This window comes from Mesoplodon bidens (assembly GCF_964165515.1).
Source record: "Mesoplodon bidens genome assembly, chromosome: 2".
Classification (NCBI taxonomy): domain Eukaryota; kingdom Metazoa; phylum Chordata; class Mammalia; order Artiodactyla; family Ziphiidae; genus Mesoplodon; species Mesoplodon bidens.
This window is the reverse complement of record NC_138177.1, coordinates 76,328,912-76,344,762: the sequence shown is the minus strand read 5'-3', so window position 1 is coordinate 76,344,762 and position 15,851 is coordinate 76,328,912. Positions and strand designations below refer to the sequence as shown.

Below are 15,851 nucleotides of genomic sequence, written 5' to 3'. Positions count from 1 at the left end.
CCTGTGGTAAGCTTGTATCGCTATAAACTTCCCTCTTAGAACTGCTTTTCCTGCGTCACATAGATTTTGGATCGTTGTGTTTTCATTTTCATTTATCTCCAGGTATTTTAAAATTTCTTTGATTTCTTCAGTGACCTGTTGGTTGTTGAGAAGCACATTGTTTAGCCTCCATGTGTTTGTGTTTTTTGCAGTTTTTTCTTGTAGTTCATTTCTAGTCTCATAGCATTGTGGTCAGAAAAGATGCTTCATATGGTTTCAATTTTAAATGTACTGAGACTTGTTTTGTGACCTAGCATGTTATCTATTCTGGAGAATGTTCCATGTGCACTTGAAAAGAATGAGCAATTTGCTGCTTTCGGATGGAATGTTCTATATATATCTATTAAGTCTTATCTAATCTAATGTGTCATTTAAGGCTAGTGTTCCATTATTGACCTTCTGTTTGGATCATCTGTCCATTGATGTAGGTGGGGTGTTAAAGTCCCCTACTGTCATTGTGTTACTGTCAGTTTCTCCCCCTTTGTGTCTATTAATATTTGCTTTATGTATTCAGTGCTTGTATGTTGGGTGCATATATATTTACAGTTGTTATATCTTCTTCTTGGATTGATTCATTGATTGTTATGTAATGTCCTTCTTTATCTCTTATTACAGACCTTGTTTTATAGTCTATTTGGTCTGATATAAGTATTGCTATCCTGGCTTTCTTTACATTTTCATTTGCATGGAGTACCTTTTTCTATTCCCTCACTCTCTGCCTGTGTGTGTCTTTAGATCTGAAGTAAGTCTCTTTTAGGCAGCATACATATGGTTCTTGTTTTTGTATCCATTCAGCAACTCTATGTCTTTTTTTTTTTTTTTTTTTTTTGTGGTATGCGGGCCTCTCACTGTTGTGACCCCTCTCGTTGCGGAGCATAGGCTCCAGACGCGCAGGCTCAGCGGCCATGGCTCACAGGCCCAGCCGCTCCGCGGCATGTGGGATCTTCCTGGACTGGGGCACGAACCCATGTCCCCTGCATCGGCAGGCGGACTCTCAACCACCGTGCCACCAGGGAAGCCCCACATTTACTGTTTTTAACATCATATTGTACATCCATTTTTGGTGTGTATATCCATTAACTGCTTATTGTGATATTGATGATTTTGATACTTTTGTCTTTTAATCTTCCTACTAGCTTTATAAGTGGCTGATCAACTACCTTCACTGTATGTTTGACTTTACCAATGAGATTTTTCCTTTCATAATTTCTTCTTTCTAGTTGTGGTCTTTTCTGCATAGAGACATCCCTTTAACATTTCTTGTAAAGTTGGTTTCATGGTGCTAAACTCTTTCAGCTTTTTCCTGTCTGTAAAACTTTCGATTTCTCCTTCAAATCTGAATGATTTGAATAATTATTCAAATTATTGAATAATTTACCAGGTAGAGTATTCTTGGTTGTAGGTTTTTTCTTCTCATCACTGTAAATATATTGTGCCACTCCCTTCTGGACTGCAGAGTTTCTGCTGAAAAGTCAACTGATAGCCTTATGGGAGTTCTCTTGTGCATAACTAGTTGCTTTTCCCTTGCTGCTTTTAATATTCTCTCTTTATCTTTAATTTTTGCTATTTTAATTACAATGTGTCTTGGTGTGGTCCTCTTTGGGTTGATCTTGTTTGGGACTCTGTGCTTCCTGGATCTGGATGTCTGCTTTCTTTCCCAAGTTAGAGAAGTTTTTAGCTATTATGTCTTCAAATACGTTCTCTGCACCTTTTTCTCTCTCTTCTCCTTCTGTGACCCCTGTTATGTGAATGTTATAAGCTTGATGTTGTCCTAGAAGTGTCTTAAAGTGTCCTCATTTTTTAAAATTATTTGTCCTTTTTTTCTGTTCCGCTTGAGTGATTTCCTCCACTGTGTCTTCCAGTTTTCTGATCCATTCCTCTGTATCATCTAATCTCCTATTGAATCCTTCTAGTGTATTTTTAATTTTAGTTATTGTATTTTTCATCTCTGTTTGGTTCTTTATATTTTCTAATTCTTTGTTAGAAACTTCTGACTTCTTACTGTGTTCATCCAGTCTTCTCCAAAGTTCTTTGAACATTTTTATGATCATTACCTTGAACTCTATTGCACAAATTGCTTATCTCCATTTCACTTAGTTTTTCTTCTGGGGTTTTGTCTTGTTTCTTTGTTTGGAACATATTCCTCTATCGCCTCATTTTGCCTAATTCTGTGTCCTTATTTCTGTGTATTTGGTAGGTTGGTATGTTTCCTGATCATGGAGAAGTGGCCTTATGTAGGAAATGCCTATGTGTCAGCAGCATACTCCCCTCTGGTCACCAGACCTATACGCTTTAGGGGTGCCACCTATGTGGGCTGAATGGGCTCTTCTGTTGTGTCAGGCTGACTACTGTGGGTGCATTGGTAAGCATGGATGGCCCCTGATCAAGTTGGTTGCCAGGCCTTGCCTAGTGCAGAAGCTGCCAGTGACTGGTGGGTGGGGCCATGTCCTGGGAAGGTTCTGGGGCTGGTGTCAGCCTGCTGGTGAGTGGGGCCAGTTCCTGACTTGGCTGGCTGTGGGGCCCAGGTTTTCCCAGAGTTGATGTTGACCCACTGGTAGGTGGGGCTGCATCCCTGGGCAGCTGGCCAGTAAATATATGGAGAGGTGATGATCAGCATCATTAGTAATCATGGAAATGTAAATTAGGACCATAGTGAGAAATCTTTTCATACCCATTCCACTGGCAAAAATTAAGAGGATCTTTTTATATTATTACTGAAAGGAGTTTAAATTGATGTAACTGCTTTAGCTTACAGTTTGGCATTATCTCCTTAGGTTGAATATTCACATACCTTATAACTCGCAGTTCATCTTGTAGGGTATACCCAGGAGAACCTCTTACATATGTACTACAGGGGACATATGCACAAATGTTCATAGCAGCATTGTTCATAATAGCCAAAACTAAGAAGTAGTAAAACCCAGAAACAACCTGAATACCCATCAACAGAACAGATTTTTGAAAAGTGAAACAACGAAGTGTTGTATACAACAGAATAAACAACAAAGATATATAACGTTGTGGATGAGACTAAGTGAAAAAAGAAGTCCCAAAAGGTCTCATTCTGCATGATAGACTTTTCATAAAACTAAAATACCCTTCAAAAATTAAAATAAAAAATAAAAATATAAGGATTACATATAAATGCAGGAAAAAAACTAAAAAGAAAAACAAGGGAATAATGAAACATGGTTGAGCATAATAATTTTGGGAGTTAGAGAAACAGGGAGATAGGGTGAAGGAGGCAGAGACTATATGGTTAGAAATAAGTTTTTGTCAAGGTCTTAGCTTTTAGTTTGCTTTTCACAATGTTAAAAATAACTAAATTGGGACTTGCGTGGTGGTCCAGTGGTTAAGACTCCGCGCTTCCACTGCAGGTGGCACAGGTTCAATCCCTGGTTGGGGAACTAAGATCCCACGTGATGTGTGGCATGGCCAAAAAAATAAAAGTAAAATAAAAATAACCAAATTAAATATCCAAACAAAGAGTTTGCCAAAATGAGACTGTGTTGTGATTAATCCAGTTCTGTACACCTGAGGTCCAAATAAAGAAAATAGATACCATTTATGACCCACATTAGGGAAAACACATACACACACACACACACACACACACACACACACTAAACCTAAGTTCTTTAGGATCATGTTGTTTCCTTTTGCTTTTTTTCTTTCCAAGAAGAAGCCTAAATACTTCAGTATTCGGGAAGAATCCCTTAGTTAAGGATCTCACACCTTTCACCCAGAAATCAGCTAAGAGTGCTGTATCTCCTTTTGCTATTATAAGCAGCTTATGAATAGCAAATAATGTGTCCTTTTGAAGATGAATTTTCAGCTAAAAACAAGATTAAATGGCAAGGTAGCATTGGAAACAATTTGTTGATCATAATGTACATTGAAGATTCATTCAGATCAGTAGCATGGACTAGATCAGGGTCTATTTGACATTTGGAAGCAGAACTTGGGTGATGTTGTCATGGCCAAATTGTCATCATTTTTTTTTTCTAATCACTTTTGCATTGTATAAGGAGAGTCTCTTCTGTGTGTTCAGTAGCACAATTCCTGTTGGTTACTAGAGGTTTGAGAAAGTGAGAACATTTTAATATTCAGATCCTACATAGAATGAGATGTTACCATTTAAAAGCCTTAAGAAATCTGTAGGTGGGGATTAAGGAAGCAACAAAATAAATATCTCTGATATCTGGAATTTTGGTTTTTGCTATTGAATACAGAGCCCAGATATTACTAGAATTGCTTTCCCTTCAGTGGTTTGTGCTATTGTGAGAATTTATCAGTTACTGTCTTCTGGCATTCATTCCATAGAATTCATTCATGAGGATAAAGAGAGAAATGGCATGGCATGGATCTTCAACATTTACATATTGAGAAATTTGGAAATTATTTCAAAGCTGAAGTTTGAAACTTTGACTTGCAGAATCCACAGGGACAAAATTAGATCACTGATCAGATAAGTTGTACACTTTGCCCACTCATAATTCATTCCTTTTCCCTTATTGGGGTCTAACTCAGCAAAGAGTATCTCAAGAAGGCTGTAACTTGTTACCCTTGGAAGCTGGCTTTGCAATCTGAACACTCTAACTTTTTTTTTTAATAGATCATTTTTGGAGTATAATTGCTTCACAATACTGTGTTAGTTTCTGTTGTACACCAAAGTGAATCAGCCATATACATACATATGTCCCCATATCTGCTCCCTCTTGAGCCTCCCTCCCATCCTCCCTATCCCACCCCTCTAGGTCATGGCAAATCACCGAGCTGATCTCCCTGTGCTATGCTGCTGCTTCCCATAACTGTTTTACATTCGGTAGTGTATATATGTTAATGCTAATCTCACTGCACCCCAGCTTCCCCCTCCCACCCTGTGTCCTCAAGTCCATTCTGTATGTCTACATCTTTATTCCTGCCCTGCAACTAGGTTCATCAGTACTATTTTTTTTTTTAGATTCCATATATATGTGTTAGAATACGGTATTTGTTTTTCTCTTTCCGACTTCACTATGTATGACAGACTCTGGGTCCATCCACCTCACTACAAATAACTCAATTTCGTTTCTTTTTATGGCTAAGTAATATTCCATTGTATATATGCGCTGCATCTTCTTTATCCATTCATCTGTTGATGGACATTTAAGTTGCTTCCATGTCCTGGCTGTTGTAAATAGTGCTGCAATGAACATTGTGGTACATGTCTCTTTTTGAATTATGGTTTTCTCTGGGTATATGTCCAGTAGTGGGATTGCTGGGTCATATGGTAGTTCTATTTTTAGTTTTTTAAGGACTTCCATACTGTTTTCCATAGTGGTTGTATCAATTTACCTTCCCACCAACAGTGCAGGAGGGTTCCCTTTTCACCACACCCTTTCCAGTATTTATTGTTTCTAGATTTTTTGATGATAGCCATTCTGAGCTGCATGAGGTGATACCTCATTGTAGTTTTGATTTGTATTTCTCTAATAATTAGTGATGTTGAGCATCTTTTCATGTGCCTCTTGCCCATCTGTATGAATATTCTAACTTCTGAAGTTTTGTAGGATATGGTCAGTTGGAGAAGACAGTGACCAGTGATCATTAAATTCAGCGTGCTATTGCAAGCTTGACAAACATCATCTAATTCCATGTATAAGCCAGCCAGTCTGAGGGTTTACATTAAGGTGGAAAAATCCTAGAAGCACTGTCCGCCTGTGTATATCTTTAGTTCCTATTTGATACTCTTCCTTCAAGTCCAGAGAATATATTTTTTGATGGATGTTTTCATTTGTAATGAGACCATGGTCGTTTCTCATGGATCATGGACATTCATGAGTTGATTCAGTAGGGAGTCAGTCATTTTCTTTGCAAATGAGTGTGTCCAAACCAGGGAAATGGACGCTAATGGATCTTGGTGAATTTTAAGGGCAAGTGAAGAACAAAGCAGTCTCTGTCGTGATCTCTTTTTGTATGTTTCTCATTTGCTAATAAGCACAGTTAACTTAAAAACAGTTTGTGTTTCCATACAAATTGTAAAATTTTTTGTTCTAATTTTGTGAAGAATGCCATTGGTAGTTTGATAGGGATTGCATTGAATCTGTAGGTAGCTTTCGGTAGTACAGTCATTTTCACAATATTGATTCTTCCAATCCAAGAACATGGTATATTTCTCCATCTGTTTATGTCATCTTTGATTTCTTTCATCAGTGTTTTAGCCTGAGGAAACCGTAAATCAAAAAGAGACATGTACCACAATGTTCATTGCAGCACTGTTTACACAATAGCCAGGACATGGAAGCAACCTAAATGTCCATCGACAGATGAATGGTTAAAGAAGATGTGTCACATATATACAATGGAATATTACTCAGCCATAAAAAGAAATGAAATTGAGTTATTTTTAGTGAGGTGGATGGACCTAGAGTCTCATACAGAGTGAAGTAAGTCAGAAAGAGAAAAACAAATACCATATGCTAACACATATATATATGGAATTAAAAAAAAAAGAATGGTACTGATGAACCTAGTTGCAGGGCAGGAATAAAGATGTAGACATAGAGAATGGACCTGAGGGCACAGGGTGGAGGGGGAAGCTGGGGCGAAGTGAGATTAGCATCGACATATATACACTACCGAATGTAAAATAGTTATGGGAAGCAGCAGCATAGCACAGGGAGATCAGATTGGTGCTTTGAGATGACCTAGAAATGTGGGATAGGGAGGATGGGAGGGAGGCTCAAGAAGAAGGGGATATGGGGATATATGTATGCATATGGCTGATTCACTTGGTTATACAACAGAAACTAACACAGTATTGTGAAGCAATTATCCTCCAATAAAGGTCTATTTGAAAAAAAAACAACAATGGTTTGGCTCTTGTGGAAGCCATTCCTACCTGCATTAAAGTATTACTGAACTGTCAGGCATCCTATTTATAGTTCTGTTCCCTTTGACTTCACATTTAAGTGGGAAGAGGTGGGTGGTGAGAGGCTATTTGATGTTACTCTTCTCACCTTATAAGAAACTGAAATTTTAGGATTGAAATTGTCACAAAGGCCTCTCAAGTTGTAGGGTTCTTTCTACCCTAGGAAATGTTTTTCTAGACTTGTGATCACTCAAGTCATCATCATTGAGGAAATCCAGTCATAGTCTTTCTGTGTGTTATCAAAGACCTAGTCTACTCTTGCCTGGAAAAAGACATTGGGGAATACCTAATTCACCAATGCCACTGAGCTAGCTTTACCTCCCTTCCTTCCTTCCTTGTGTGAGGAACTCAGACTGATTTTGAACACCAGTAGCGTTGTGGACTTGCTTTTTTTTTTTTTTTTTTTTATTAGTCTCTGCTTTACAACAAAGTGAATCAGTCATACATATACATCTGTTCCCACATCCCCTCCCTCCTGCGTCTCCCTCCCTCCCACCCTCCCCATCCCACCCCTCCAGGCGGCCACAAAGCACCGAGCCGATCCCCCCCGCGCCACGCGGCCACCCCCCACCATCCATCCACCCCACGCCCGGCAGTGTATACACGTCCATGCCTCTCCGCCGCCCCGTCACAGCGCCACCCCCCCCCCAATATGGACTTGCTTTTTTTTTTTTTTTTTTTTTTGTGGTATGCGGGCCTCTCACTGCTGTGGCCTCTCCCGTTGCGGAGCACAGGCTCTGGACGCGCAGGCTCAGCGGCCATAGCTCACAGGCCCAGCCGCTCCGTGGCACGTGGGATCTTTCCCGGACCGGGGCACGAACCCGTGTCCCCTGCATCGGCAGGCGGACTCTCAACCACTGCGCCACCAGGGAAGCCCTGGACTTGCTTTTTAAGCAAAGGAATGATGATGTTCTTGAGAAATTTGGGAAGTTTAGTTTGAGAAGTAAGTTTATAAGACCAGGTTGACGGAATAAGACTTTCTTGAGACTGCCTGCCCTTAAGAGAATGTGTGGTCTTGTCTGAGGGGAAGACTGTTTTCCTTTTAATGCTTTTCTACTTAAGAAGGAATACTTGGTAATATGTGTGATTCATTACAATCAGTTATAAATTTGAGTGATAATTATAAAAAGAAAGCTCATTGATCAGGATCATACTCATCCCTGGACACTATTTGATAGTGGTTAGAGGCTTTGCTTTTAAGTAGGGGAGGGATCATAGGAGGAGAGTTGTGAGAGAGGAGTTTTTAAATTATTGTTGCATTTAATTTATACTTCCTAAATCACAGAAGCATGGAAAAGATTCTTCCTGAGATTGAAGGAAGGGCTCTGGTATATACATTCTCAGTGACTAAGTCTTTATTGATTTATTTATTAAATTGAAGTATCGTTGATTTACAGTATTGTGCTAATTACTGCTGTACAGCAAAGTGATTCAGTTATACATAACTATACTTTTTTTGGTATTCTTTTCCATTATGGTTTATCATAGGATATTGAATATAGTTCTCTGTGCTGTACAGTAGGACCTTGTTGTTTATCTATTCTGTGTATAAAAGCTTACAACTGCTAACCCCCACCTCCCACTCTATCCCTCCCCCAACCCCTCCCTCTTGGCAACCACCAGTCTGTTCTCTATGCTCAGTGACTAAGTCTTGATTACATGAGTAGATGACCTATTTTGTGCACATTTAAATTTTTGAATGGTTTTTGCTAAGCCAGTAAATGTGATTTGGGGCTAATTTTCCCATCTCTGCATAATTTGATATGTTCTGAGAATACAAAGTAACTTAGATTATTTGATGTTTTTGGATTATGCATCCCACCACTTTCCTTTATGAGGACACATATTTAAGAATTACACATACGTGTATTCATTTCTTCATCAAATATTTACTGAGTGCCTACTGTGTGCCAGGCCCTGTTCTAGAAGCTTGGCATGCATCTGTGAACAGTAGACAGAAATCTCTACCTATTTCTTTTTTATTTTTTAAATATTAATTTATTTATTTAGGCTGTGCTGGGTCTTAGTTGTGGCACATGGGACCTTTCTTGTGGCATGCAGGGTCTTTAAGTTGTGGCATGCAGGGTCTTTAAGTTGTGGCATGCGGGATCTGTAAGTTGTGGCATGCGGGCTCATAGTTGTGGCATGTGGGCTTCTTAGTTGTGGTATGCGGACTCCTTAGTTGTGGCATGCGGACTCTTAGTCATGGCATGCGAACTCTTAGTTGTGGCATGCATGCAGGATCTAGTTCCCTGACCAGGGATTGAATCCAGGGCCCCTGCATTGGGAGCTCGGAGTCTTACCCACTGGACCACCAGGGAAGTCCCTCTACCTATTTCTTTATGAGGATTATTAACTGTTTATATGAGGAGGTCCTTAGGGTACATTTATTCTTCAACTTTTTGTTAACCCTGTTTTAATGATGGAAGGGAGAACAAAACTAGGGATATCTGACTTCAAGAAAGGAGCTTTTGCAAAAATGATCTATTTGATAACAAAAATGTCACTATTACTTACATCATTTTTAGATATTTTCTTTGGAAGTGTGGTTCACACACATATCAGTCACACTGCTTTATAATCAATTCTAACTTTTTATATCTCTCCAAATTTGCTTGCTTGTTCATTCACTTTACTTACCACATTGGCTTTGAATGATTTTTAACTTTCTGAAAATAAAATCTACCCTTAAAAGCTGATAATTGCCTCTGAAGATATTTAAAACAGTGTGTTGGAGGTAATTGTAATAGCAAAAATAAGATCATGGGCCCCCTGAAGGCAGTAGCCCTCTTTTGTACATATAATTTCTGGCATCTTTATTAAAAGTAAATCTTGTTTTACCGTGACCTTGAACATATATTCTCTGTTAAGTGTGTATCAGAATATACCTAACCGGTATCAATCTGAGCCTGACTGTAGGTGATTCTGTGATTTAATTTGCAGTAAGTAGGCTTTTTTTTGTTCTTCACCCTCACCAGGTATACAATGTTTACATGGCAGGGAGGCAGTTGTGTTCTAAGCGGTACCGGGAGTTTGCCATCCTACACCAGAACCTGAAGAGAGAGTTTGCCAACTTTACATTTCCCCGACTTCCAGGGAAGTGGCCATTCTCTTTATCAGAACAGCAATTAGATGCCCGACGTCGGGGGTTGGAAGAATATCTAGAAAAAGGTAAGCCAGCCTGTTAAACTCTACTATCTTGAGTAAACATAGGGTCTAGGTATATATTGCAGCTCCTAAACTGCATAGCTAAGTTTCCTGAAGCTCAACAGTGAAAGTAAATCAGCTTTTTGACTTAGGTGTTGAATGATCTGAGCTTTGAAGCCAAGAGTGAAATGTTCAGTACAGCAGTTAATAGCCTATTTTATTGACTCGCCAAACACTTAACAACAACAGAAAAATGCATAATTATTTTTTTGATGCATTAAGGACCTTTATTTATTTATAGGGTTATATTTTTGCACACAGCAAACATATACAGACTCAACAACATGCTAAATTGATTTGGGAACTAGATGGGCAGTATTTAAGACATTTCTATGAAAGTGATTCTTGGTTCACTGGCATGTCCTACTTGAAAATTCCTTACTCCTCTTACACGTGTCCATGGATAGGTTTGATGAGTTGTAGGTAAGCTAACGTCCCCTTTTTCTAAGTAGGTTATAGGTAGAAATATTAAAACTTATTTGTTACCTCAGGACCTCCAAACAATACATTAGGAGTCTTTGGATGTGGACGCTGAAACATTTGTCTAGAAAGGCAGGGAGAAATGACACAGATCTCCTGAATAAGATGGTTCAGTTTGTGGCTCAGAGAAGAGACCTTGTTTTCCTACATTATAGAGTTACATAATTTGCTAGGCATGCAATAGGCTTTTCTTTAAAATACTAATTTAACAGAATAATGGTCTTATGTGGTATTTAATAATTCTGTGTCCTTGTAGAAGAACTAATTGACCTAGTTGAATTTTTTTAAAACTTTGGTAGAGAGCTTTATCCCTGAAGAAAAACCATTTCCCCCATAGAAGGTAGTTAAACTTCATCTATTTTTAGCTTTTCTCTAACATGGAATGGCCTCCTAACACAGCCTTTGGGAAATGAGAAAGAGTACAATTTTTTTTTAATAAAATGAAGTAAAATCAGCAGTGTAATTTATTATCCTCATGAGAATGTTAGGAAATTAACTCCCTTAGATTTAGATGATTACCTACCTACCTGCCTGTTTTCCTTTCCTTCCTTCTCCCTTTCTCTCTCTCTCTCTTTTTTTTAGTTGTAGTTGTTTTGAAGTTAAAGTTAGTGAGGTGAGAAATGAGAAGATGTGCTCAGCTTAATACTTGATTACCTACCCATTTTTTTCCAAAGTGGCTTTAAATGCTTATGATTCTCTTACTGGCCTACTCCTAGGCCAAATAGATATTTTTCTTTGTATTTTAATTTTGTGTTTATTCCCAATTGACCTTACCCTTGCTCTATTGTCTAGCTTATTAATAGTTAACACAAGACAGCAAAGTTAGATTTACTGAACTTTTATTTCTCTTTTACAGGTAACTTCCTTTGTCTATGTTTAATATTTTTAATAAGCTACATCTTTGTACATCCTATTATTCCTCTGTTCTGGTTCATATTTATATAAATGTTTGTTGTGCCGTAAAATATCATGTGTCAGGGATGGCATACTACCTCAGCACTGCCTGCTAATGATGATTTATACTTAAACCTTGATATGTTCTTGACTTTATATTCTTAATTTTAGGGCCTCATGCCAGATTCTGTCTTTGTTTTCTATAGTGTGCTCAATACGAGTTATTGGTGAGAGTGACATCATGCAGGAATTCCTATCAGAATCAGATGAGGTAGGTGAATACCCACTATAGTGACTATTTACCTCTTGGCTCCTTGTGGGGGAAAATAAATTAAAGGTATCGATGATGGATTGAATTGCCATAAATTCTCTAAATGACTGTTTTTTCAACTTCCTTTTGTTCTGTGTCCTGCTTATCCTTCAAGACCTAGTGCTAGGTCCACCTTCTCTTTGAAGCCTTCCCTGATATTCAAGGGATACACATTGATTTTTCACTCCACCAAGAACTTCTGCAGTCAGTACACATAATTATCACCTTGTTGCTATCTCAGTCTCTAATTTTTTATACATATAGTCAGATGATCACTTTATAATTTTACTTTACTAGATCATGAGCTACCTGTAGGTAAGAGCTAAATCTTTTTTTTTCAGCTTTTTGAATATAATTGTCAAATATGAATTGTGTATATTAAGGTGTACAACTTGATGCTTTGATATCTGTATACATTGTGAAATGATCACCATAATCAAGTTAATTAACCATCCATCACCTCATTACCATTTCCTCCTCCCTTTTCTCTTCTTTCCTTCCTTCCTTTCTTCACTTCAGATCTACCCCCTTAGCAAATTTCAAATATGGAATATAGTATTGTTAACTATGATCACCACGCTGTACATTAGATCTTCAGAACAAGAGCTAAATCTTGATCATCTTTATATTCCCAGTGCCTTACCACAATGTCAAGCATTTTGTAGGTGCTTAATAAATACTAATTGAATAGAAGAATGACTATGTAATGCTGCTGTATTAAATAGTGTGTCATCCACTAATTATTTTATATGTATATGTTTTATTTCCCCAACTAGATTATAAGTTTCTTGCAGACAAGGGCTTTTATAACAAAGTAATGCTTAGGATGGTTTTAGGCACTGAATAGTAGTTTTTTTAAAGTGGTAAATGAAGATGAACTTGTTTCTAAATAGTTGTTTCTCTGTAATAAAAATTAGAAGGTCACAAATTTGTTAGAGGAATGTGTTAGTTTTCAAAAGCAGTAAGAGAGAAGGACTTCTTTTGAATTAAGGAGGATAAGAATTGTTTACTTTTTGCTAGAAGAAAATTGGACATCAAACTAACTCAGATTCCAGAGGTTCATCAATTTTTCCTTTCAAAGGTGTCATGGTTATTTCAGGGCTCAGAAAGGAACTTAGGATACCTCTTGATCCAATCTAGCATGCCTAACCATTTAAAAGCAGAGAATATTTGTTGAAACTACTGCTTTTGGTTGTTTTCTTTTCTCATTTGTGAGTATTGAATGTTTGAAAGTAAGCCAAAAATCTTATCTGTATTTGACCTAGACTGATTCACACAAGTTTTCTGTTTTGAGATATGAACACGTTGGGTTCGACATATTTCTTTCCTCCCTGTTCATCTTAAAGGTTAACTTCTGCTGCAGCCTAAAGTCAGCTTTATGACTTGAAATGTATTGACTTATGTCTTTTTTCCCCTTTTCATTGGAGCTCACTTTCTTTCTACCACAAGTTTAGGTTGTTTAGCTAGCATGTTGCAAGGAGAATGAGGATATACTGGGTCATAAATTCTTTTTTTTTTTTAATTAATTCTTTTTCTGCCTTTTCCCCAGAACTACAATGGTGTGTCTGACGTAGAGCTGAGAGTAGCATTACCAGATGGAACAACAGTTACAGTCAGGGTTAAAAAGAACAGTACTACAGACCAAGTATATCAGGTAAATTAAACTTGAACAAGTAGGCTTGACATTGGTTGGTTTAAAACTAAGAAAGATAGATTAAATGAGTTAATACATATAAGGAGCTTGGAGTATCTGGCATGTAATAAATTTATTAAATGTTAGCTGCTGCTGTTGATGTTTTGATTATTAACATGGAAGTACTTTGTCCTCCTTGAAAGAAAGATACAATAAATATCCCCAGGTTATAATGGTTGTGATTAGCACCCCCTCTTTTTAATTGTAAAAGACTTTCTAATGTATGTGAAAATAGAATAGTACAGTGAAGCTCCATGTACTCATCACTCATATTTAATAATCCTCAAGATTTTGCCACATTTGTGTTATATATCCTTTTTTCCTTTTCCTTTGTTTAAATATTTTAAAGCAAATTCCATGTTTTTCGACCTGTGTATATTTCAGTATACATCTCTAAAAAATATGGATGTTCCTCTTACATAATCACAAAGCCATTATCAAACCTAAAAAATTAACTACTTCCATGGTATTAACTAATAATAAATCCATAGTCAAGTTTTCCCAATTGTCTAAAAATGATTTTTAACAGTTGGTTTGTTACAATCTGGATCTAAACAAGGTCCTTATGTCCTTAAAAAACATTTGGTTATTATGTTTGTTTTAATATAGAGCAGTCTCTTCCCTTCCCTTCCCCAACTTTTTTCCCTTATGTTATTGCTTTATTGCAGAAATTGGGTCTGTGTCCTGTGGAATGTCCCACATTCTGAATTTCTTTGTTTGCTTCTTTTGTCTATTTGTGTCATTTAGTATGTCTTTCTGTCTACTTATATTTTCTATAAATGGAATTTTTCTCTAGAGGCTTGATTAGATTCAGGTTCAGCTTTTTGATGAGAATGCTTCATAATCGGTGCTATATACTTCATATTGCTTCTCAACTGGAGGAACACAATATCTGGTTATCCACTTTTAGTGATTAATCAGTAGGTTTACGTGGTAATAACCTGATGTCTCCATTGTTAAGTTCTTTACTGATCTTTTATCCAATAAGTGTATCACTGATGATTACCGTCCTAACCAGTGATTTCATTAAGGGTTGCAAAATGCTGATTTTCCAATTTTCTCATTTCTTCACATTTATTAACTAGAATTCTCCTGTAAAGAACTTTCCCTTATCAACTAAGGCTATTTAGTATCCTGAAATACAGTTTATAGGAAAAGGGGGATAAATATTTAATTCTTCCCTTTTATTGCCAATTTTTGGCATAAAGGATCAATGCCCTAGCTGATTCCAGTGATGTCCAATGAGATAATTATTTTTTTAGTATCATGTGGCTTTTTAGATACTCAATATGATTTAATCAAGAACATATATTCTTTTTGGTGCTCACATTGTTCTGTCTTTGGTCAGTGGAATCTCCTTCATGTCTGCTTCTGTATTTTTTTGGTGCAACCCATTTGTTTATGATAGCATCCTTGCTTTTTGGTACAGCAAGATGCTCTGGGCTCATCTTTGTATATTTCCTACACTAGATCTTGAATCAGTCACTTCCCCAAGGAGTCTTTCCTTTCAGTGAGGAATGGTATTTAAAGATCATGATCCGAGTGCTGGGTATAATTGTTTCTTTTAGGCCTTTTCATTGGTCTTTAATCCTGATTTGATCAAGATTTTCAAGGAGACTAGTGGGTTTCTGGATATTAGTACTTATTTCTCCTTTGTGGCAAACAAAAAATTTACCCCCCCAAATATTTACTGTATACCATGGCAAAGGATATGTACAGGATCTGAGGTATTTCAGAAATTATAAAATGGTGGATTGATTGCAAGGAAAACATTAATTTTATATAGCTCATTGATGTTTTGTTTCATTTTCAATACTTCTCTAGCAAGGCCTAATTTTTTCTTTCACTTCTCTCCTCACCCTGTTACTGAGACTTCTAGCTATAAGCCATTTTCCAAACCTTGAGAAGATTTCAGTTTCTATCTAGTGCAGTATAGAATGGTAACTTAGAACACTTACAGTCTCCAGTTTCTGCCTCACATCAGGGATGAACCTAGGTCTGATATGTGAGTAGATACGGGAAGAAGGATATAATCATATTTGGTTTACTGAGACACTAATACTCAATAATTTTCTCTTGTTTAATTAACACCTTATTTATACATTTTGGGATTAATCTTGAAAAGGAATTTTGGTACTACTAGTTTGTGTTATTTGCTTTGTATTTTCTTGTTATTTGTATGTAATTTCAATTTTCCTTTATTTGCATATGGAGTCTTCCAATTTCTTTTTATTTATCATGTTGGGACCTTAGTTCCTAGAGAGAAGGACTGATACTTGTTTAAAATGTCTCTGTTGTCCCAACATTTTGCTATT

At 37.2% G+C, this 15,851-nt stretch overlaps 1 protein-coding gene across 1 annotated transcript in view; it reads left to right on the top strand.

Annotated features, from left to right (window-relative positions):
• The window catches only part of SNX27 (sorting nexin 27), an 83,501-nt gene that overhangs the window by 40,510 nt on the left and 27,140 nt on the right, over positions 1–15,851 (top strand). The window contains exons 3-5 of the mRNA XM_081219750.1: positions 9,931–10,123; positions 11,740–11,804; positions 13,393–13,497. Of these exons, the coding sequence (XP_081075876.1) occupies positions 9,931–10,123; positions 11,740–11,804; positions 13,393–13,497 (363 nt within the window). The remainder of the gene's footprint in view (positions 1–9,930; positions 10,124–11,739; positions 11,805–13,392; positions 13,498–15,851) is intronic.